Source organism: Coregonus clupeaformis, unplaced genomic scaffold (assembly GCF_020615455.1).
Source record: "Coregonus clupeaformis isolate EN_2021a unplaced genomic scaffold, ASM2061545v1 scaf0003, whole genome shotgun sequence".
NCBI classification, from domain to species: Eukaryota; Metazoa; Chordata; class Actinopteri; order Salmoniformes; family Salmonidae; genus Coregonus; species Coregonus clupeaformis.
In genome coordinates, this window is record NW_025533458.1 from 2128838 (window position 1) to 2153709 (window position 24872).

At 41.8% G+C, this 24872-nt stretch overlaps 1 protein-coding gene across 5 annotated transcripts in view; it reads right to left on the reverse strand.

The window, feature by feature from the left end:
- LOC121554441 (collagen alpha-1(XXV) chain-like) overlaps window positions 1–24872 on the reverse strand; it is a 407556-nt gene that overhangs the window by 164313 nt on the left and 218371 nt on the right. For all 5 annotated transcript variants that reach the window (XM_041868036.2, XM_041868034.2, XM_041868035.2 and 2 more), the window contains exons 3-4: window positions 21177–21221; window positions 12321–12328 (exon numbers count right to left, since the gene is read on the reverse strand). In XM_041868036.2, coding sequence (XP_041723970.2) covers window positions 12321–12328; window positions 21177–21221 — 53 coding nt within the window. The remainder of the gene's footprint in view (window positions 1–12320; window positions 12329–21176; window positions 21222–24872) is intronic.

Here is a 24872-nt window from a genome sequence, read left to right on the forward strand (position 1 = left end):
GTATCAAATACTTGTTCTCCCCACTGTATATATATATACAATAAAAGGTTTATTTTGTGCTTTGCCGCTATTTTCACAAGTATGTGCTGAATTTTAGTGCAAATCTCTTAGTACAAAACTCCAAACTGGTAACACTTGTAAAGCAGCCAGTCTTACATTGAAAACCTTATATTATGCATTAATGTTGTTTGTAGACATCTTTCACCATTGATCCAAAATATAAGTTTACTGTGAAATATAACGAGTACATTGGTTTAACTCTATCAGTCCCGAGATCCCAGTAAAAATTGACTTTTCATTTATCTGCATGTCTAGGCCTTATATTTAGCCTCACAATGAAGGGTTTTATCATTTCCTTTTCAGGACAACCAGGGCTACAAGTAGAACACAAAACAATTTGAAATAAACAGATGCATTAATTAATTAATCAAATGTATTTATAAAGCCCTTTTTACATCAGCAAATGTCACAAAGTGCTATACAGAAACCCAGCCTAAAACCCCAAAAAGCAAGCAATGCAGATATAGAAGCACAAGTTTTATGTCAATAAATGTCAATAAAATACCTAGGCCTGCGATAGGATAGAAATTCATAAAAATGAATTTATATTAATGCTGTAAGTACAAAAACTGTTTGCTCACTGGGAAATTAATATCCAAATAGTCAGTGACAACTGTATGGAGTTTGGAGTTTGTGACAGCAACTATGTGAGCTCATTGTATATCAATGATGTCGCTCTTGCTGCTGGTGACTCTCAGATCCACCTCTACGCAGACGACACCATTTTGTATACATCTGGCCCTTCATTGGACACTGTGTTAACAAACCTCCAAACGAGCTTCAATGCCATACAACACTCCTTCAGTAGCCTCCAACTGCTCTTAAACACTAGTAAAACTAAATGCATGCTTTTCAATCGAACGCTGCTGGCACCCGCCCACCCGACTAGAATCACCACTCTCGACGGGTCTGACCTAGAGTATGTGGACAACTACAAATACCTAGGTGTCTGGTTAGACTGTAAACTCTCCTTCCAGACTCACATTAAGAATCTCCAATCCAAAGTTAAATCTAGAATCGGCTTCCTATTTCGCAACAAAGCCTCCTTCACTCATGCTGCCAAACATGCCCTCGTAAACGGACTATCCTACCGATCCTTGACTTCGGCGATGTCATTTACAAAATAGCCTCCAACACTCTACTCAGCAAATTGGATGTAGTCTATCACAGTGCCATCCGTTTGTCTCCAAAGCCCCATACACTACCCACCACTGTGACCTGTACGCTCTTGTTGGCTGGTCCTCACTACATGTTCGTCGTCAAACCCACTGGCTCCAGGCCATCTATAAATCACTGCTAGGCAAATCCCCGCCTTATCTTAGCTCATTGGTCACCATAGCAGCAACCACCCGTAGTCTGCGCTCCAGCAGGTATATCTCACTGGTCGTTCCCAAAGCCAACACCTCCTTTGGCCGCCATTCCTTCCAGTTCTCTGCTGCCAATGACTGGAACGAATTGCAAAAATCTCTCTAGCTGGAGACTCTTATCTCCCTCACTAACTTTAAGCATCAGTTGTCAGAGCACCTTACCGATCACTGCACCTGTACACAGCCCATCTGAAATTAGCCCACCCAACTACCTCATCCCTATATTGTTATTTATTTTGCTCTTTTGCACCCCAGTATCTCTATTTGCACATAATCTCTTGCACATCTAGCATTCCAGTGTTAATACTAATTGTAATTATTTTGCACTATAGCCTATTTATTGCCTTACCTCCATAACTTGCTACATTTGCACACACTGTATATATATTTTCTGTTGTATTTTTGACTTTATGTTTTTTTTACCCCATATGTAACTCTGTGTTGTTGTTTTTATCGCACTGCTTTGCTTTATCTTGGCCAGGTCGCAGTTGTAAATGAGAACTTGTTCTCAACTGGCTTACCTGGTTAAATAAAGGTTAAATAAAAAAATAAAAAATAAAAAATTACAGTATTATTGAAACTATGTCCTGGGATTTCCAATGATATTCTATGTAGAAGAACCCTTTACATTCTAATGACTCTTGTGTAGCAAAATGTTACATGTGCATGTTCGTGAGAGTCTTAGCTTTTAATAGATAGCTTATAATAGTTTGTAGGTCAAACAATTCGGACTCTACATACATTTTTGTATAAAAGACCCAGCCCTGGGCCCCTGAGGGATCCAGCCTTTTCTCACAAACACCTAGCTCTAACTCAGCCATGTCAACCACACAGACTAATGGTTGGTATCTACGATTGCAGAATAAATAGATTAATCCAACAGTACAATATGGTAGGACTCATTGGTTTAATCACCAAAACACAACATGATATATTTTAACAACCAGTTAATCCAATAGCAAAACATTTAAGATACATGTTTCAAAATTGCCCTTTGAATGTTTTTATGCTACAATATGGTAAATTAGGCAATACATTTAAACTACCCATTGAAATTGACTGAACATCAAATTTCCATAATTTCTATCCCATGTGTGATCAAAGGTGTGATCATTGAAGACATCCTTCACAATGTAATCAAATGAAACTTATTGTTTATTTTTAATACAGAATGTTCAGCAGGCACTAGTTTTTATCAAGCCTGTCTTGAGCATTTGGACATAGAATATTTACTGTGATTTTGATGAGAACCTAATTGTTCATGCACCTGGGGAAAAACCTTTTGGCATGGCAAATCCAAGCTATGCCTGACATAGGTCTGGATTGAAATCATTCCATGCCTCATCCATGGCCGGATGAGGGTGGTACGCTCATTGGGATGGCAATCATACTGTAATGAATCGTGGTCACAGGCAGGCAATGGTCATACACAGGTAGGCAAACAGGCAGGTGAAACAAAACTAGGACTGAAGGCTAAAACTGGTTCTCACAAGTTAGGAAAAGGCTTAGTAGAGTTAGGAAAAGGCTTAGTAGAACAATACCTCAAAAGGCACAAACAGAAAGAACTGAATTAAATAAGGAGCTGATGAGACCAGATGAGTAACTAACACAGGTGAAGTCAATGAACAAAAATGAAAGACAGGGCTATGTTCAAGAACACAAAGGAACAGGGCTACATACAAGGACACAAGGTGAACTAAGAATATAAATACAGAACCTTACACATACATCTTCCACCTGTATTGTAATCGTGTATAGTATTTTACAGTATTGTATTGTACTTATGTATTTTTAAGAGCATGGCACTAGCAACACCAGAGTTGTGTGGACTGTTGTCACTTTGGATGAAAGTGTCTGCTACGTAAATTGCATATATTACGGTATTACAGACATACATTTTCATTATGTAGTTCTCAAAATCTGCCTTAATGTTGCTGGACCCCAGGAAGAGTAGCTGCTGCCTTGGCAGCAGGTAATGGGGATTCTTAATGAATACTAATACGCAATTCTGTAGTAGACAAACCAGATGTAAAATCTATAGCTTTACCAAACACTTAAGTGATCATCAATGAAGAGCATTCGGTTTAAGTAATAGTAAAATGTATTTTAACAAAAGAGAAGACAATCATCTCAAAAGTAATATGAGCATTACATTGTGAAAGCCAATTACTTTATATGAACATGTATTGCAATGTGAAGCATGTATTTCTAAATGAAAAACTGAATAAATTTGGTGAAAAAGTGGCTGTATGATTTTGTGTGTTGTATTTAGTCAATTGAAACTGCCTTTTTGATTATCTGTTTTGAGTTTTGTACTAAGAATTGTAAAAATTGCACCAAAGCAATGAAAAAAAAAAACTGTAAAAATGTGATTTCCCAGTATATTTTATTTTTCACACTATGAGGTTGAAATAACACTATAATATTGTGAAAATGATAATGCCCTTTTTGTGTAAGCGCTCTTTGAAAAAAAAATCAGCCTGTTCAGGTGGGATGGAACTTTTGGCCCACATCACGGCGTCACAATGTGGTCTGATAATAATAGACCAATGACTGTTCATCTGGGTAAGTGGGTGGGCTCTAGACCATCCTATCAGCAAATCAGGGCTGTGTATGTAAAAAATTTCAAATTTGTTTCCTAATGCCTGTGATGGAAATGTTAATGTAGGTGCTTTCTATTCTATACATTTCTATGTTCTATTCATGTAGATAAACGTACTTTGGTGTGAAAAGTGCAAATCAATCCCAGAACAACAACAAAGGACCTTGTGAAGATGCTGGAGGAAACAGGTACAAAAGTATCTATATCCACAGTAAAACAAGTCATATATCGACATAACCTGAAAGGCCGCTCAGCAAGGAAGAAGCCACTGCTCCAAAACCACCATAAAAAAGCCAGACTATGGTTTGCAACTGCACATGGGGACAAAGATCATACTTTTTAGAGAAAAGTACGATCTCTGGTCTGATGAAACAGAAATATAACTGTTTGGCCATAATGACCATCGTTATGTTTGGAGGAAAAAGGGGGTTGCTTGCAAGCCGAAGAACACCGTCCCAACCGTGAAGCACGGGGGTGGCAGCGTCATGCTGTGGGGGTGCTTTGCTGCAGGAGGGACTGGTGCACTTCACAAAATAGATGGCAATATGAGGAAGGAAAATTATGTGGAAATATAGAAGCAACATCTCAAGACATCAGTCAGGAAGTTAAAGCTTGGTCGCAAATGGGTCTTCCAAATGGACAATGACCCCAAGCGTACTTCCACAGTTGTGGCAAAATGGCTTAAGGACAACAAAGTCAAGGTATTGGAGTGGCCATCACAAAGCCCTCAATCCTATAGAAAATGTGTGGGCAGAACTGAAAAAGCGTGTGTGAGCAAGGAGGCCTACAAACCTGACTCAGTTACACCAGCTCTGTCAGGAGGAATGGGCCAAAATTCACCCAATTTATTGTGGGAAGTTTGTGGAAGGCTACCTGAAACGTTTGAGTCAAGTTAAATAATTTAAAGGCAATGCTACCAAATACTAATTGAAAGTATGTAAACTTCTGACCCACTGGGAATGTGATGAAATAAATAAAAGCTGAAATAAATAATTCTCTACTATTATTCTGACATTTCACATTCTTTAAAATATAGTGGTGATTCTAACTGACCTAAGACTAGGATTAAATGTCAGGAAATGTGAAAAACTGAGTTTGAATGTATTTGGCTAAGGTGTATGTAAACTTCCGACTACAAATGTAAATACAAATTCTCATCAATCTACACACAATACCCCATAATGACAAAGCGAAAACAGATTTTTAGAAATGTTTGCAAATGTATAAAAATTAAAAACAGAAATTACTAATATACATAAATATTCAGACCCTTCGCTATGAGACTCGAAATTGAGCTCAGGTACATCCTATTTCCATTGATCATCCTTGAGATGTTTCTACAACTTGATTGGAGTCCACCTGTGGTCAATTCAATTCGAATTGTGGTCAATTCGCCATGCTCTACCAACTGCGCTACATCCCTGCCGGCCATTCCCTCCCCTACCCTGGGCCAATTGTGCGCCGCCCCATGGGTCTCCCGGTCGCGGCCGGCTACGACAGAGCCTGGATCTCTAGCGGAACAGCTAGCACTGCGATGCAGTGCCTTAGACCACTGCGCCACTCGGGATACAGGTGTGCCAAGCTCGTAGCATCATACCCAAGAAGACTCGAGGCTGTAATCACTACCAAAGGTGCTTCAACAAACTATTGAGTTAAGGGTCTGAATGTAAATGTGATATTTAAGTTTTTTATTTTTAATACATTTGCAAAAATGTCTAAAAACCTGTTTTTGCTTCGTTATTATGGGGTACTGTGTGTAGATTGATGAGGAAAAATAAATACATCAATTGTAGAATAAGGCTGTAACGTAACAAAATCTGGAAAAAGTAAAGGGGTCTGAATACTTTTCGAATGCACTGTATATATATATATATATATGAAATGAGTAAAACAGTATGTAAACATTATTAAAGTGACCAGTGATTCAATGTCTATGTACATAGGGCAGCAGACTCTAAGGCGCAGGGTTGAGTAACCGGGTGGTACCCGGTAGTGACAGTGACTATGTTCAGGGCAGGGTAGTGGATGGAGGCCGCCTAGTGATGGCTATTTAACAGACTTATGGCTTTGAGATATAACCTTTTTTTCAGTCTCTCAGTCACAGCTTTGATGCAGCTGTACTGACCTCGCCTTCTGGATGATAGAGGTTTGAACATGCCTTGGCTCGGGTGGTTGATGTCCTTGATGATCTTTTTGGCCTTCCTGTAACATCGGGTGCTGTAGGTGTCCTGGAGGGCAGGTAGTTTGCCCTCGGTGATGGGTTGGGAAGACCACACCATCCTCTGGAGAGCCCTGCGGTTGCAGGCGGTGCAGTTGCCGTACCAGGCGGTGATACAGTCGGACTGGATGCTCTCAATGGTGCATCTGTAAAACTTTGTGAGGGTCTTAGTGTCCAAGCCAAATTTCTTCTGCCTCCTAAGGTTGAAGAGGCGCTGTTGCGCCTTCTTCACCACACTGTCTGTGTGGGTGGACCATTTCAGATTGTCAGTGATGTGTACCCCGAGGGACTTATACGCAGAGGAACACCTTCTCCACTGTGGTCCCGTCGATGTGGATGGGGTGTGCTCCCTCTGCTGTCTCCTGAAGTCCACGATCAGCTCCTTCATTTTGTTGATGTTGAGGGAGAGGTTATTTTCCTGGCACCACTCTGCCAGGTCCCTCACCTCCTCCCTGTAGACTGTCTCATCATTGTTGGTAATCATTGTTGGTTGTGTCGTCCGCAAACTTGATGATTGAGTTGGAGGCATGCGTGGCCACACGGTCATTGGTGAACAGGGAGTACAGGATGGGGCTGAGCATGCACCTTTGTGGGGCCCCTGTGTTGAAAATCAGCGTAGTGGAGGTGTTGTTTCCTTCACCACCTGGGGGCGGCCCATCAGGAAGTCCAGGACCCAGTTGCACTGGGCGAGTTTCAGACCCAGTGCCCCGAGCTTAATGATGTAGGAGGGTACTATGGTTTTGAAGGCTGAGCTGTAGTCAATGAACAGCATTCTTACATAGGTATTACTCTTGTCCAGATAGGATAGGACAGTTTGCAGTGCGATGGTGATTGCATCGTCTGTGGATCTATTGGGGCGGTACGCAAATTGAAGTGGGTCTAGGGTGTCAGGTATGGTGGAGGTGATATGATCCTTAATTAGCCTCTCAAATCACTTCATGATGACAGAAGTGAGTGCTACGGGGCGATAGTCATTTAATTCAGTTACCTTTGCTTTCTAGGTACAGGAACAATGGTGGACTTGTTGAAGCAAGTGGGGACAGCAGACAGGGATAGGGAGATATTGAATATGTCCGTAAAAACACTCCAGCCAGCTGGTCTGCGCATGCTCTGAGGACACGGCTAAGGATGGCATCTGGGTTGGCAGCCTTGCGAGGGTTAACACGCTTAAATGTCTTACTCACGTTGGCCACAGAGAATGAGAGCCCACAGTCCTCAGGGGCCGGCCGCTTCAGTGGCACTGTGTTATCCTCAAAGCGGGCGAAGAAGGTGTTTAGCTTCTCCGGGAGCAAGGCGTTGGTGTCCACGTTGTGGCTGGTTTTTCCTTTGTAATCCGTGATTGTCTGGAGTCCCTGCCACATATGTCTTGAGTCTGAGCCATTGAACTGTGACTACTTTGTCTCTGTATGGATGTTTTGCCTGCTTGATTGCCTGACGGAGGGCATAACTGCACTGTTTTTGTATTCCACCATATTCCCAGTCATCTTGCCCTGTTTAAATGCGGTGGTTCGCGCTTGTTTTGCGCAAATGCTGCCATTTACCCACGTTTTTGGTTTGGGTAGGTTTTAATAGTCACAATGGGAACAACATCCCCTATAACTTCCTGATCAACTCAGTCACCATGTCAGTGTATATGTCAATGTTATTCTCAGAGGCAACCCGGAACATATCCCAGTCTGCGTGATCAAAACAATCTTGAAGCTTGGATTCCGATTGGTGAGACCAGCGTTGAATAGACCTTAGCTCGGGTACTTCCTGTTTGAGTTTCTGCCTATAGGAAGGGAGGAGCAGAATGGAGTCATGATCTGATTTGCCGAAGGGAGGGTGGGGGAGGGCCTTGTAGCCATCCTGGAAGGGAGAGTAACAGTGGCCGAAAGTTTTTTAAGGAGAAGTACTACAGGCGATATGTTGATAGAACTTTGTGTTTTCCTCACATTTGCTACAATAAATGCGGCCTCAGGATATGTGGTTTCCAGTTTGCTCAAAGTCCAGTGTAGTTCCTTGAGGGCCGTCGTGGTATCGGCTTGAGGGTGAATATACAAGTCTGTGACTATAACCAAAGAGAATTCTCTTGGGAGGTAATATGGTTGGCATTTGATTGTGAGGTATTCTGGGTCTGGTGAACAAAAGGACTTGAGTTCCTGTACATTATCACAATCAAACCATAGGTAGTTAATCATGAAACATACACCTCCGACTTTCTTCTTCCCGGAGAGTTCTTTATTCCTGTCTGTGCGATGTACTGAGAACCCAGCTGGCTGTATGGGGACAGTATATCCGGAGAGAGCCATGATTCCGTGAAACAGAGTATGTTACAGTCCCTGATATCTCTCTGGAAGGAGATCCTCACCCTGAGCTCGTCTACTTTATTGTCCAGGGACTGAACGTTAACAAGTAATATACTCGGCAGCGGTGTATCGGTGTAGATGAAGGGGAGGAGACAGGTTAAATAATGATTTTTAAGCCTTGAGACAATTGAGACATGGATTGTATATGTGTGCAATTTAGAGGGTGAATGGGCAAGACAAAGTATTTAAGTGCCTTTGAACTGGGTATGGTAGTAGGTGCCCGGCGCACCTGTTTGTGTCAAGCAGAAGAATGGTCCACCACCCAAAGGATATCCAGCCAACTTGACACAACTGTGGGAAGCACTGGAGTCAACATGGGCCAGCATCCCTGTGGAACACTTTCGACACCATGCCCTGACAAATTTAGGCTGTTCTGAGGGCAAAAAGGGGGTGGTGCAACTCAATATTAGGAAGGTGTTCTTAATGTTTGTACACTCAGTGTATTTGGCAAGTGGCATTACAGGTCCAATGCAGCCATTTTTATCTCAATATCCAATCTATTCTGGGTAACAATTAAGTACCTTACTGTGATTGTGTTCAATTAAAATTATCAAAAAGAAAATAAATTGCGTAAAAATGCTATTTCTGAAGCAAGAATTTTGCTAGGACTGTTTGGGAGTGGTCTGAGAGAGGGGCTTTATGTGCTGGATGTCTAACCTGAAAACGATCTGTTATTGGCAGAGAGGAGGGCAAACTCTCTTTATTACTGGTCTATTAACTTATATTGCCTGGTGATGTCACCAGCAGTGGAGGCTGCTGAGGGGAGGATGGCTCATAATAATGGCTGGAATGGAGTAAATGGAATGGTATCAAACAAATGGAAACCACGTGTTTGATGTGGTCAGCAGCCTCCACTGGTCACCAGATGGTCCAAAAAACCCACCCAGCCAAACAAGCTGAAATTGAAGGTGGTCTTTTCAAACAGCTCTTACACTAAAAGTGCATTATCAAAATGTTCACAATTTCAAAATTGTATTCTAACCTCATAGTGTGGAAATACAAATAAAACACAGAAAAATCACGTTTTTGACTGCACTGTCCCTTTACTGTTATCTATACTTCAGCCACAATTACATACAAAAATATTCTCTGTCTTTTGTGTCAACTAGCCAAACTACTCTTTCCTTGTCTGAGCCAGTCAGAGAATGCTTTTCTAATCTCCCTTGAAGACAAGAAAATGTATGTCCTACTTTGCATTCCCTATAATAAACCATCATCACTTAATTAACCATGATCTACTTGCAAGATCTACAGTATGTAGATAATCAAGGAGAGGAAATGGGGAAGCATAGTGAATCTCTTTTCCATTTTTGAATGCCATACATTAGCATAAATTAAATCTGTTCTAACCATTTCTGAGTAAACAGACCCATTTGAAACCACAGGTCCCTTCCTATTCATCAGTGCTAAGTGACACTTAAGCTAGGCAGAAGGGTTTGTAATGAATGCACCAGGGTCCATTTTGTTCAGAACACTGGGTACAAATTAACCAATGTTTCAAGGGAGCCTATCAAATATGCATGGAGATGTGTTCTCTGCAAGCCCGGCGTAGGCATAATGAATGAGAAACCACATGAGATGCCTTACTGACATTCATTTCTTTCCTTAGCAGGATTTTTGCCCATCAATGACTCATTGTCAGATCATTGCAATCTATGAAGACACAATGCAATGAGCAGAAATCCATAAGTAGAGGTTAACAACATTATGTAGTCAATTTTTTCCAGAAATCAAGCTGGTGGACTTTCATTTGGCCTTGCTGTGCTTATAGAAGTCAAAGCCTCAGCAGTACAACAGGTCCAGAGCTCAGGGTTGCCAGAATTTGATACAACACTTGCCAGTTATGCATCCCTTGAGAATGAGACCCTGGTCTGTAGAATATTGTTTTCATCTTTAGAAACACATTTTTTTTTCCTTCTGTCTAAATAAAAGTTCAATAAAATAAAAATCTCCTTTCATCCCCTTTAAACTAGGGACTGCAAAGACGCCAGCCCTTCCATACTGGAATCCCGGCTGCCCGTAGTGACTTTGTTAACATGAGGTAGTGGTATGCTGGTGGACTCATGTCAGACAACAGTAGATCAAGTCCGGGATACGAGACCTGCCAGAGGGAGTTGAGAGGCGAGACCACCTGCATTCACTTACGCTACGACCCCCAGGAGCAAAGGCATTGAGCAGCTGATTAACTTCCTACTTTTATGGCTTGTTCGGCACATGTTATTATGCCTATTCAAATCGCCTTTCCCTCCCTACTCCATAAATGACTTTAACAGAGCACACACAGCCTGTTTGACCCGATTACCACTTCTGCCTCTGTACTGTCAGATGACATTAACCGCAGGGCTCTCCAGAGGGTGATACACTGCCTGCCCGCCAGGACATCTACAGTACCCAGTGCTCAAGAAGATCATCAAGGACCTCAGCCTGAGAGTACCGGTGCATCAAAGTTAAAGCTAGGACCGAGAGACTGATAAACAGCTTCTATCTCCAGGCCATCGGACTGTTAAACAGTTATCACAGCCGGCCTCCGCCCAGTACCCTGCCCTGAACCTTAGACACTGTCACTAGCCGGCTACCACCTGGTACTCTACCCTGCACCTTAGAGACTGCTGCTCTATGTACATAGAGTCATAGAACACTGGTCACTTTTATAATGTTTACGTACTATTTTACTCACTTTAAATGTATATACTGTATTCTGTACACACCTTTTCTATTCACATACTGTCCATACTGTTTATAAACTAATTTCCTGCAATTCTATCCTTTTTGCCATGGTATTTTGTACTGTGTATTTAAATACTGTAGTCTCGACATAGCTCATTCTAATATTTCTACTACTGTACATTGCATTTTAGTTACACTGTTTATACACACCACATATTTATTTATATACTGGATTCTTAACATAGCTCACTGTAATATATCTACTGCAGTACATATCATTCTTAATATATCTTGTGTAAATTCATCCGGTGTATATACATATAGATTGCATTTGGATTACTGTTACAGTGCTATTTGGGTTGTTAATTGGATTTGTTCGGACATTTCTTGACAGTTTTTTATTTGTGTACTTGTTTGACATTTTACTGCATTGTTAGAAGCAACTAACACAAGCATTTCGCTGCACCCGCTATAACATCTGCTAAACTGTGTACACAACCTATGAACTTTTATTTGATTTGATTGTCTTCATCTTCAGAAACACAAGAGTTTTTCTTCTGTGGAGGTCGAGTGATTCTGTGAGACACTTATTTTGGCTGCGGGGGGCTGGAAGCAAAAGGGGTTGGTAGTGGGATATTGCAAACCATGCTGCCCTAGATGTCCCCTATTAGGGGAAGGCATGGATGAAAATATGTTTTAATTATACAGTCAGATAAGTTGGGCAAACTGAAAGGTTGTTATACAGTGCACATAAATAGCTTATATTTGCGGTTGGATTTGCTGGATTTGCCAGATTTGCCATTCAGTGGGTACAACACAAAATAACTTTACTTGGAAAATAAAATGTAACAAGTACTTTGCTCTAATTTGACATTTCTGATAGCACACACTATAGTTACCAGAATGATCTAGTGTTTTATTAGGCGTTATGGTACAGACAGTAGGTTGCTATAGTGCATGGTTTCCCTTGATCCATTGATCTGCATCTGTTGAGAGGTTTTGTACCTTTGAGTCATACATACCACACTCAGAGAGGCTGTGAAGTCATGTATACTTACAGGAGGTCCTGAAAAAGAACAAACACAAAAGAGATAAAGTTAATACACATTTTTGAGGTCCAACATAAACAGTATTTTCAAATGTCACTCAGATCCATATCCCCTCTAGCCTGAAGATGCAAATCAAATCAAATTGTTTTTGTCACATGCGCCGAATACAACAGGTTCACCTTACAGTGAAATGCTTACTTACAAGCCCTTAACCAACAATGCAGTTTTAAGAAAAAGTCAAGTAAAAAATAGATAAGTAAAAAATAACAAATAATTAAAGAGCAGCAGTAAAATAACAGTAGCGAGGCCATATAGAGGGGATAGCGGTACAGAGTCAATGTGCGGGGGCACAGGTTAGTCGAGGTAATTGGGTTAATACTGTATGTAGGTTACGTATGACTATGCATAACCTACATTAAAGTGACTATGCATAGATAATAATGTATGCACTCACTAACTGTAAGTCGCTCTGGATAAGAGCATCTGCTAAATGACTAAAATGTCAACAAAAAATAATAATAAACAGAGAGTAGCAGCAGCATAAAAGAGGGGGGGGGACAATGCAAATAGTCCGGGTAGCCATTTGATTAGCTGTTCAGGAGTCTTATGGCTTGGGGGTAGAAGCTGTTAAGATGCCTTTTGGACCTAGACTTGGTGCTCCGATACCGCTTGCCGTGCGGTAGCAGAGAGAACAGTCTATGGCTAGGGCGGCTGGAGTCTTTGACAATTTTTAGGGACTTCCTCTGACACTGCCTGGTATAGAGGTCCTGGATGGCAGGAAGCTTGGCCCCAGTGATGTACTGGGCCATACGCTCTACCCTCTGTAGTGCTTTGCGGTCGGAGGCCAAGCAGTTGCCATACCAGGCAGTGATGCAGCTGTAGAACTTTTTGAGGATCTGAGGACCCATGCCAAATATTTTCAGTCTCCTGAGGGGGAATAGGCTTTGTCGTGCCCTCTTCACAACTGTCTTTGGACCATGATAGTTTGTTGGTGATGTGGACACCAAGGAACTTGAAGCTCTCAACCTGCTCCACTACAGCCCTGTCGATGAGAATGGGGGCGTGCTCGGTCCTCTTCCAGGACGTCCTCTAGCAGCCATCCGGTTGGACAACCTGCTGGCTGCTAGAGGACGTCCTGGAAGAGGCCTGCCCATTCCGCTCCCCCCCCCCAACCCGGATTACGAGATGATGGAGCTGGGTGGAGTGACGATCCGGGAGAGCGGAGGATGACATTCTCCTGCACGCTGTCGTCAGCGTTCTTTTGGGTCTGGAGGCGGCAGGAAGGGCACTCTCGCGTCACCTCAGGTATCGAACACCAGTTGGTTGAAGGACAACGTGGTTTCCCGGCAGGCTAGCTCCCTTCGGACGTCCTCTCGTAGGTGGCACCGGAAGTGGTCGATGAGGGCCCGCTCATTCCACACGGACCAAGCCGCTAGAGTCCGAAACTCCAGGGCGAAGTCCTGCGCGGTCCTCGTCCCCTGCCTCAGGTGGACCAGCCGCTCGCCCGCCTCTCTACCTTCGGGCGAGTGATCGAAGACGGCCCGAAATAGGTGAGTGAACTTCCCGTAGTTGTCCAACGCGGCTCCTCCTTCACTCCAGACCGTGTTGGCCCACTCCAGGGCTTTCCCCGAAAGGCAGGAGACGAGGGCGGACACCTTCTCCCGCTCCGATGGAGATGGGCTGATGTTCGATAAGTATAACTCCAGTTGTAGGAGGAACCCCTGGCAGAGGGCAGCTGTCCCCTCCCTCTGGGTGCTGGGGTAGCTGGATCCGGTCGCTCAGCTGGTCCCGAAAGATCGGGTCCTCTCCTCTCCAGGCGTTGGACGACCTGGAGAACCTGATCCATCACTTCTCCCAAGCTGGCTAGCATTGTCGAATGCTCCCGGACCCATGCCACGAATCCAGGCATGTGCTCCTCTCCTGCTGACTCCATGTCTGGTGTGTGATTCTGTGATGAGGTGATGTCGAAAGAGTCAGGCGCAGGAGGGTAAATCACAGAATAACAGGCTTTATTCCGCAAATACAGAGTTATGCAGTAATGCGTCAAAACACTTCAGTGCACAAAACAGGCACACTGGAAAATACAAGGCACACAGGGAAATATACCGGAGATACATAATACACGGAGCTCCACCGAGCTTCACTATCCTCCACAATAAATAATCACATACAAAGACAAGGGGGCAGATGAAACACTTATACAGGTACTGATGAGGGGATATGAACCACGTGTGTGTAATAAACAAGACAAAACAAATGGAATGATGAGATGAGGAGCGGCAGTGGCTAGAAGACCGGTGACGACGAACGCCGAAGCCTGCCCGAACAAGGAGAGGTGGCAGCTTCGGAGGAAGTCGTGAGCTTTGTATGTTGTACCCAACTCTGTGGAGACCGAAGGGTTCTCCAGTGTTATCCAAGCCTGAGACCGGGTTTGGTAATTTGTAAGTCTAAATTGAATTAATGATGATAGATACATAGGAATTCTCTGCATAAATACAAGAAAATGCTACTCTCTCCTTACATTCAAAGAAGTCCAACACACGTTTTGATACAAAACACAATGGTGAGTTCTATAAGCATCATCAGTAATAAACGTAAGGGCACAATAGAAAACAGCATCTAGTGCAGGGTTCCCCAACTGGCGGCCCGCGGGTGGTTTTATTTGGCTCCCCAAGTTGTCTGAGCAAAAAATAAATAAACATAAAATGTGTGTGGAAGTTTCATTGTTGGACATAAATGACACTAGGAAATCAGTTCGAAGTGATTTTAATTTAAAACATCTGTTCCCAAGTATTCCCATGCATAATAGAGAGACACGTGATCGTATAGGTTTGGAATGATTATGTTTTAGTCAAACATTATATCTGTTTGGGCTTCTTGCGGTAACCCCCCCGACCATCCGCTCCAGAAAGAAATCGGCCTGAGGCTGAATCTAGTTGATGATCCCTGATGTAGTGGTTTAAGTGTAGATGCTGCTGCATGCATTTAGATAATATTCCCATAATCTAAAATAGACATAAAAGTGGCCTGGACAATTTCCTTCCGATTAACAAAAGTCAGACATGCTTTGTTTCTGTAAAATAAACCAACCTTGAACCTCAACTTCTTCACCAACTCATTTACGTGTATTTTAAATGACAGTTTGTCACCAAGCCAGATACCAAGATATTTCTAGGAAGGAACTCGCTCAATTTGTGCATCGTTTAAACTAGTCATTACAAATAAATTGAAATCTGGATTATGGGACCTAGAAAAAAGCATGCATTTTGTTTTGTTTGCATTTAGCACTAACTTTAGATCCAATAGTGACCTCTGCATTGCTTGAAAATCAGACTTCAAATGTGAAAAGACTTGGCCAACCAATGGAGCAATGGAATACAACGCTGTATCATATGCATACAAATGAAAATATGTTTTTTGTACAGCATTAACAATGTTATTTGTATAGATTGTAAACAGTAGTGAGCCGAGTATCGAACCTTGGGGCACCCCTTTATGTAAATCAAGTGACCCCATATGACCACTTTTATAACTAACAGCTCACATATTTTGGGGACAGAGATGCTAAGAGTGCATGATGCCATTAGAGAAGAGCCAGCCCTCCACCCTTTTTTTTCTATCACATCTAAAAATGACAACATCCTTATCCATAATCAAATTATTCAGACAGGTCTCTGAGATAACCAGAATGTCTGGGCTAGTGTCATGCACCCAGACATCCAGAAAGACAAGTTTAGACATCAGGTTTCACACATTTATATGTAACAGTCCAAGCCCTCTGCGAGATTTGAAAACAGCAGGAGTATCCATGGTGACACAAGAGTCAATAGAACTGGATGAGCTAGCCACAAAAGGTTTCCTGATTGGATTCAAAGTTGCAGAGCTAATAGTAGAATTCAGGTAAATGTGCACAAGATTACTATTGACAATACCACTATACTTATGAGCACATGTAGCAAAACGATAGCTTGATATGACACTATTAATAGCATAGGTGGTGTCATAACCGACTTCAGTGGGCAAATGGTCACATTCGATGGCCACTGGCACGCTGGAGAAGTGTGCTCTTCATGGATGAATCCCGGTTTCTACTGTACCGGGCAGATGGCAGACAGCGTCGTGTGGGCGAGCGGTTTGCTGATATCAATATTGTGAACAGTGCCCCATTGTGGCAGTGGGGCTATGGTATGGGCAGGCATAAGCTACGGACAATGAACACAATTGCATTTTATTGATGTCAATTTGAATGCACAGAGATACCGTGACGAGATCCTGAGGCCCATTGTCGTGCCATTTATCTGCTGCCATCACCTCATGTTTCACCATGATAATGCACGGCCCCATGTCGCAAGGATCTGTACACAATTCCTGGAAGCTGAACATTTCCCAGTTCTTCCATGGCCTGCATAGTTACCAGACATGTCATCCATTGAGCATGTTTAGGATGCTCTGGATCGACTTGTACGACAGTATGCAGTTACCGCCAATATACAGCAACTTCGCACAGCCATTTTAGAGGAGTGGGACAACATTCCACAGGCCACAATCAACAGCCTGATCAACTCTATGCAAAGGCAAATGGTGGTCACACCAGATACTGACTGGTTTTCTGATCCACGCCCCTACCTTACATTTTTTTAAAAATCTGTGTCCAACAGATGCATATCTGTATTCCCAGTCATGTGAAATCCATAGATTAGGGCCTAATGAATTTATTTCAATTGACTGATTTCTTTATATGAACTGTACAATTGTTGCACATTGTGTTTATATTTTTGCTCAGTGTATTTATGACTTTGGTACAGTAATCAAACATTTGGCTCTACATTTTGAACAGTTGGGTCTATCAACTCATGGAAAAAAGCATATGAAAGTCGTCATTCTCAGCTACTGGAAAATACATGTTGGGAGGTTAAAATCATATATTTATGATCTTGATGTACTTACTGTACGGGTCAAATTGACCCGTAACATAAACGGTGTCAGCCAAATCGAACATAAGGGAAGGATTAATTCCATCTGATTTAATAACCACAAATTAACTAGGGTCCCCCTGTATACGCTTCTATATATCTGCCTGCATGTGAACATTGATACATATTATAACCCATAAGAAGCATGTGATATTCCATGGTTTTTAAGAGCACTTAAAACAATCCATCATGAAAGCAATTCAATCCAGCATGATTATACACCATCTGTTATCACACTATTCCAAACTGGCAATGCTTGTCATTTGTTTCTATGTGTTTCCCATCCTGTAATTGACAACATTAGTTCACCATGTGACAGTTTAAGGTCGCTGGCCTCGTTGGAGATGTATGGTGCATATGTCTGCTCACATGACAGGGGAATTCGTTATCACTGTCTGAAGTGACTGAGGTTATAGTGTTTTACAATGACAGCTGCATGGGCCTAGTCCACTGAAAACATATTTTTACTTCTTACGAATTGTATTTATTTATTGATGATTAATAATTTAATTTCCATAACTTGGTCAAACCTGATATGTTTCTTTAAATTTGGCGTAATCAAAACTTTTTTGGAAAAAGGAAAAATAATTGATTACATTTTCCAGAAGTGGTATATTTTCTAAACTCCTAGTACAAAGGTCAAAACTGATAACAGTTCTAATGCCCCCTGTCTTATGTTCAGAACCTTTGATTGAGTATTAATTGGAGTAGAACACATCTCATTCATACAAAATATACTTTTTTGTGAAAATGCATGAGAACATTTTGTTTAGTCATTTTAACCAACATTTAATCCAATTATATTTTTTAAGTGCTGAATAGAAGGAATAATAGAGGATTAATACCGTTCGCCATACAGTATTTAACTATTTACCAGTATGTACCTTTTTTTCAAGTTTACCTCAACCCAATTTTTTTTTTACAGATTTGTTTGTATCCAATGTAAAGTTTGGAGCATGTTGAGAAAAATGTCGGTCTTACTGTTTCAGTATCCTTATACAGTACATACGTAGAAGAAATTGTCAGATATATGGGTATTGCGGCATGTATTGTAAAGCAGAAGCCTATAGTAAAAAGCTATTGGTTTAGCCTGGTATACAGTATGTATTCCATTTCTGCCCCATGACAGTGCACAATATCAACTTTTCTATGTGACTTGTGACTGTCACTGCTACAGTATCATCAGCTAAAACCATCAGTTTACAGTATATCAATGAAATTTAGATAATGAGTGGAATATACTGTAATTTACCAAAGTATTTCAGCAGTGCATTGTACACTACTCCATAATTTCAAATGGTAGTACACAGAGTAAGTGACTCTTTACACGTTGTCATACTGTATTGATGCACACTGGCTGATGGAGGAAGATGATGTAGTATTTACAGCCACATCCATGTATTATTTGGTTAAGGAGTTATTTGGATTCAGTAGTTATCAGTTTTGAGCAGTTTGATTAAGTGACAGTTAAATGGATTGTTAACAAATGACAAGAAAATCATATCAAAAGTAATGTGAATATTGCATGGTGAAAAGCAGATACTTTGATTGCATATGTATGCAAATTGAAAGAGTGATTTGGTGCTGTAAACAATTGACTTTTTGAATGTGTTTTTTGTACTCAGTCAATTGAAAAAGTACTTAGAGTTTAGAAACATACAGTGGGGAGAACAAGTATTTGATACACTGCCGATTTTGCAGGTTTTCCTACTTACAAAGCATGTAGATGTCTGTAATTTTTAGCATAGGTACACTTCAACTGTGAGAGACGGAATCTAAAACAACAATCTTAGAAAATCACATTGTATGATTTTTAAGTAATTTATTTGCATTTTATTGCATGACATAAGTATTTGATCACCTACCAACCAGTAAGAATTCCGGCTCTCACAGATCTGTTAGTTTTTCTTTAAGAAGCCCTCCTGTTCTCCACTCATTACCTGTATTAACTGCACCTGTTTGAACTCGTTACCTGTATAAAAGACACCTGTCCACACACTCAATCAAACAGACTCAAACCTCTCCACAATGGCCAAGACCAGAGAGCTGTGTAAGGACATCAGGGATAAAATTGTAGACCTGCACAAGGCTGGGATGGCCTACAGGACAATAGGCAAGCAGCTTGGTGAGAAGGCAACAACTGCTTTTGGTCTAAACTCCACTTGCCATGTTTGGAGGAAGAAGAAGGATGAGTACAACCCCAAGAACACCATCCCAACCATGAAGCATGGAGGTGGAAACATAATTCTTTGGGGATGCTTTTCTGCAAAGGGGACAGGACGACTGCACCGTATTGAGGGGAGGATGGATGGGGCCATGTATCGCGAGGTCTTGGCCAACAACCTCCTTCCCTCAGTAAGAGCATTGAAGATGGGTCGTGGCTGGGTCTTCCAGCATAACAACGACCCGAAACACACAGCCGGGGCAACTAAGGAGTGGCTCCGTAAGAAGCATCTCAAGGTCCTGGAGTGGCCTAGACAGTCTCCAGACCTGAACCCAATAGAACATCTTTGGAGGGAGCTGAAAGTCCGTATTGCCCAGTGACAGCCCCGAAACCTGAAGGATCTGGAGAAGGTCTGTATGGAGGAGTGGGCCAAAATCCCTGCTGCAGTGTGTGCAAACCTGGTCAAGACCTACAGGAAACGTATGATCTCTGTAATTGCAAACAAAGGTTTCTGTACCAAATATTAAGTTCTGCTTTTCTGATGTATCAAATACTTACGTCATGCAATAAAATGCTAAGTAATTACTTAAAAATCATACAATGTGATTTTCTGGATTTTTGTTTTAGATTCCGTCTCTCACAGTTGAAGTGTAACTATGATAAAAAATTACAGACCTCTACATGCTTTGTAAGTAGGAAAACCTGCTAAATCGGCAGTGTATCAAATACTTGTTCTCCCCGCTGTAGCTATTTTGATGATCTGTTTAGAAATTTGTACTAAGAGTTTTGCAAAATGCAGGTAGCTCAGTTGGTAGAGCATGGTGCTTGCAATGCCAGGGTTGTGGGGAGAAAATGTATGCGCTCACTAACTGTAAGTCGCTCTGGATAAGAGTGTCTGCTAAATGACTAAAATGTCAAATGTAAAAATGTATAATGTTATAAATCATGACATTTCTCAAAGAGCTGTGACATTTTACAGAATAAAAAAAAGGAAACTTCTAAATAATGCAGTCCAATGTTGACCACCCACTAGGTCTGCCTCAGACAACTGCAGTCCCAAACTGTGGTTCATAACATGGAGTTGTTGCCACAAACAGTCTAAGCTTCACTGAAAACAAACAGTCAAGTTCTAATGAAGTGTCCCTTTTAGTTTTTTCAAATTTGTTCTCCCCATTCAATGAAGAGCTTTACATTAGGTGGCAATAATGCAGTACAGTATTGGTCTCTGACCTTTGTACCAAGGAACTACTTTACCCTGGATTTACCTCAGCAATCTATGAGAAGTACACGTGCTTTAATCCCTTTATTAAGACAGGGGTGAAATACGGGAATGTTCCCTGATGCTCGAGCTGTCCAGAAGTTTATGTGGGCATTACAGAGATTGTGGTAGAGAATGACAGTCACCCAAGGTCATCCGTGGTTGATGAAATGGGGAAGCAAAATGAAACGCATCCTCTCTAACCTGCCCGTATGTGGCTATTATCATAACACAATGGGAAAGATTGTCGTCCTATGTTTTGCATTGTCTGCTCTTTAGAGACCGCTGTGCCACTGAGGACATCATGCGGTACATGTGTTATCTTGTTTCTGGTCGATTTAGTTGCAGGAAGTTACTCTGATTCTCAGCATTTGCCTGAAAAGTTACATTTTCATATCCTGTTAAAAAAATTATGGTGGTAGGGTAAAACTCCACTGGATTGAGAGTGATCTGTGAGTGCACTCACTTACCAGGTTCGCCATTCCTGCCTTTTCTTCCCCGCTTTCCTGGCGGGCCTGCATAGAGAGAAACACAAAACATTTCTGGTCAGGGCTTCCATTCTTTCTTCAGTTTTCTATTCTACAATTTGGAATTTGCATTTAAATGCCCTCAGGTTCAAACCACCCTAAAGGGGAGAGGAGGAGGCCGTGTCAAAATATTGCCTTTGGATCTCCTATGCACCTCAAGGTTCATTAAGTATTTAGACACAATTTAGAGGCAAACTCAACTGGAAACGGGGCACATGCTCTCTTGCTGCAATAGTTTTTTTTTCCCTTTTGGTTTCATCTTTCTTTTTCTTGGTGTTATTCTTTTCAGCATGGATGCCCTGATTTCTAATTTGTTTTTATAACAGTCATTTTCAGTTTGCCTCTTCCCTTGTGCCTTTCGTGAATAGCATCAATCTGTTTAATGCTCAGCCAGAAGGGTAAAACAATTACACGCATTGCTAAGTTTTACATGCTGGGAACCTGACTGCATTGTACGTGGGTAGTCCGCAGTGCTGTCTGGACAACCTCTGGGGATGTAAGAGCCGCTTGCCAAAATGGAGCTTCTTCATGGGGGAAATGAACATGCTTTGCTACGGGGAGCTGGCACTCAAAACCAGGTTGCTCTCAAGGATACTCTGCATGGCTTATGGTTGTTACAGTATTTAAATACATGTCTTGATAGACTGACCCCTGCTAGAAACGTAATTGACTTTTCAACACAGACCTAAAATGGGCCTGCCATATTCCATCATCATCTGAGGGGAGGTCAAATCTAAACCAACCAAGCGAGACAAACCTCACCGCTCGGTTTTCACCACAGACTTCTATCCAGATCTACACTATATATACAAAAGTATGTGGACACCCCTTCAAATTCAGCCACACCCGTTGCTGACAGGTGTATAAAATCGAGCACACAGCCATGCAATCTACATAGACAAACATTAGCACTAGAATGGTCTTACTGAAGAGCTCAGTGACTTTCAACGTGGCACCGTCATAGGATGCCACCTTTCCAACAAGTCAGTTCGGCAAATGTCTGCCCTGCTAGAGCTGCCCGGGTCAACTGTAAGTGCTGTTATTGTGAAGTGGAAACGTCTAGGAGCAACAACAGCCACACAAGCTCACAGAACGGGATCGCCGACTGCTGAAGCGCTACAGCATACAATGACATTCTAGACAATTCTGTGCTTCCAACCTTGTGGCAACAGTTTGGGGAAGCCCCTTTCAGCATGACAATGCCCCCGTGCACAAAGCGAGGTCCATACAGAAATGGTTTGTCGAGATCAGTGTGGAAGAACTTGACTGGCCTGCACAGAGACCTGACCTCAACCCAATCGAACACCTTTGGGATGAATTGGAATGCCGACTGCGAGAGGCCTAATCGCCCAACATCAGTGCCCGACCTCACTAATGCGCTTGTGGCTGAATGGAAGCAATTCCCGCAGCAATGTTCCAACATCTAGTGGAAAGCCTTCCCAGAAGAGTGGAGGCTGTTATAGCAGCAAACTCCATATTAATGCCCATGATTTTGGAATGAAATGTTCGATGAGCAGGTGTCCACATACTTTTGGCCATGTAGTGTACTTTCAGACAGCAACAGTGTGAAACAGTATTGTAAATTCCCTTTTGAGCACTGTTCTGAAAAACATTGTGTTTTATAAGGCCTCCCGAGTGGCGCAGCGGTCTAAGGCACTGCATCGCAATGCTTGAGGTGTCACTACAGACCCGGTTTCGATCCCAGGCTGTGTCACAGCCGGCCGCGACCGGGAGACCCATGAGGCGGTGCACAATTGGCCCAGCATCGTCCCGTCCGGGTTAGGGGAGGGTTTGGCCGGCCGGGATTTCCTTGTCCCATCGCGCTCTAGCGACTCCTTGTGGTGGGCCGGGTGCCTGCAAGCTGACCTCGGTCACCAGTTGGACGGTGTTTCCTCCGTCAAGAAGCAGTGCGGCTTGGCAGGTTTGTGTTTCGGAAAACGTATGGCTGTCGACCTTCGTCTCTCCCGAGTCCGTTCAGGAGTTGCAGCGATGGGACAAGACTGTAACTACCAATTGAATATCACGATGAAGGGGGTAAAAGTAAAAAAACTAAAAACATTGGGTTTTATTATTTTGCCAAGTTAACGACAATTAAAGTAAGAATGGGGTTGCAAAGTGGTGGCTTGTGCAAGGAGGTTTTAAACGCTGAAGTTCGGCATTAATTTGGTTCTGTAGCTACAGGTGAAGAAGTTTGCCTCTCACTTTACCATTGTATGCTTCTACCATATCAGGTGTATAGATGTAAGAGAGTTATTTATTTATGTAAGACTGTAAGTCGCTCTGGATAAGAGCGTCTGCTAAATGACTAAAATGTAAATGTAAAAGTAAAGACAAATCAACCCATTTGTTTGCTTTCATCTTACTTTGCAGTAATAATACATTGCACAAGCATGAGTGACCAACCTGTTTAAAAGACTTACTGTAAGTATGACGTCCACGATTTCCATATCTACCATACTCTACCATGCATAGCATGTGCAGGACAACTACTGGTGAATGAAGTGAAGTGAACTTGAGCCAATGTCAAACAACTTCATTAATAGCAGAGGCTGTCATTTGTATTCAGGTCAATGTAAAGAATTACCATGAGAGACACAACTGCCATAAGGGAGCCATTGTATTCATTTCTGTGATGGTAATATATTGTGACTAGGTAAAACGTTCAATACATTTCCAGATTTCCCTGAAATCCCGGTTGGAGGTATCACAGAATCAAGAGAGAATGAGCAGAAATCCAGAATCCTCCAACCAGCATTTCTGGAAAACAAGGGAATTTATTGAAAGTTCCTGGAATTTTGCAACCCTAGTTGTGAAAGAGATGTTGTGAAGCCATCAACAACCATTGCAGAGGGGGGGGGGTATATTTCTCCCATGGGCAAAGAAATTGAAAAGGGGTGATGTTATTAATTACCAGTAATTTTGATACGAATGTGCACATTGTCCTAACAGATCCTCAAGGTAGATGGATGATTTGAACTATATGCTTATGGTCCAATAACATATGGCTCATTAACCTATATGGTCCATATAATGATGATCCATGCTTCTTTGAAAAAAAAAAAAAAAAAAAAAATATATATATATATATATATATATATATATATATATATATATATATATATATATATATATATATATATATATATATAATAATTTATCAACCCTACAAGCAATACAAGACTATTATTATGAATGGTGGGAGATTATAATACGGTTTTAAATACCTCTATGGACCGTAAAGGAAATCACACTACAAACTATCACCCTCATGCACTTTAGGAAATCACGAATGTCATGGATATATTGGAACTAGTGGATATATGGAGGCTTAAATATCCTGACCTAGTGAGAAATACATTGCGGTAGCTAAATTAAGCTACTCGTGTTGATTACTTTCTTATGTCATTCTCTCTGGCACAAAAAGTTTTTAAAGTGTTCATTGGGGACAGAATGCAGTCGGACCATCACATAATTAGCATATATATTACTCTTACAGAATTCCCACCTGGGCGAAGATATTGGAAATGTTATCAAAGCCTATTGGATGACAACTTGTTTTTAACTAGGACAGAATAATTTATAACAGACTTTTTCAGACATAACATACACTACCAGTCAAAAGTTTTAGAACACCTACTC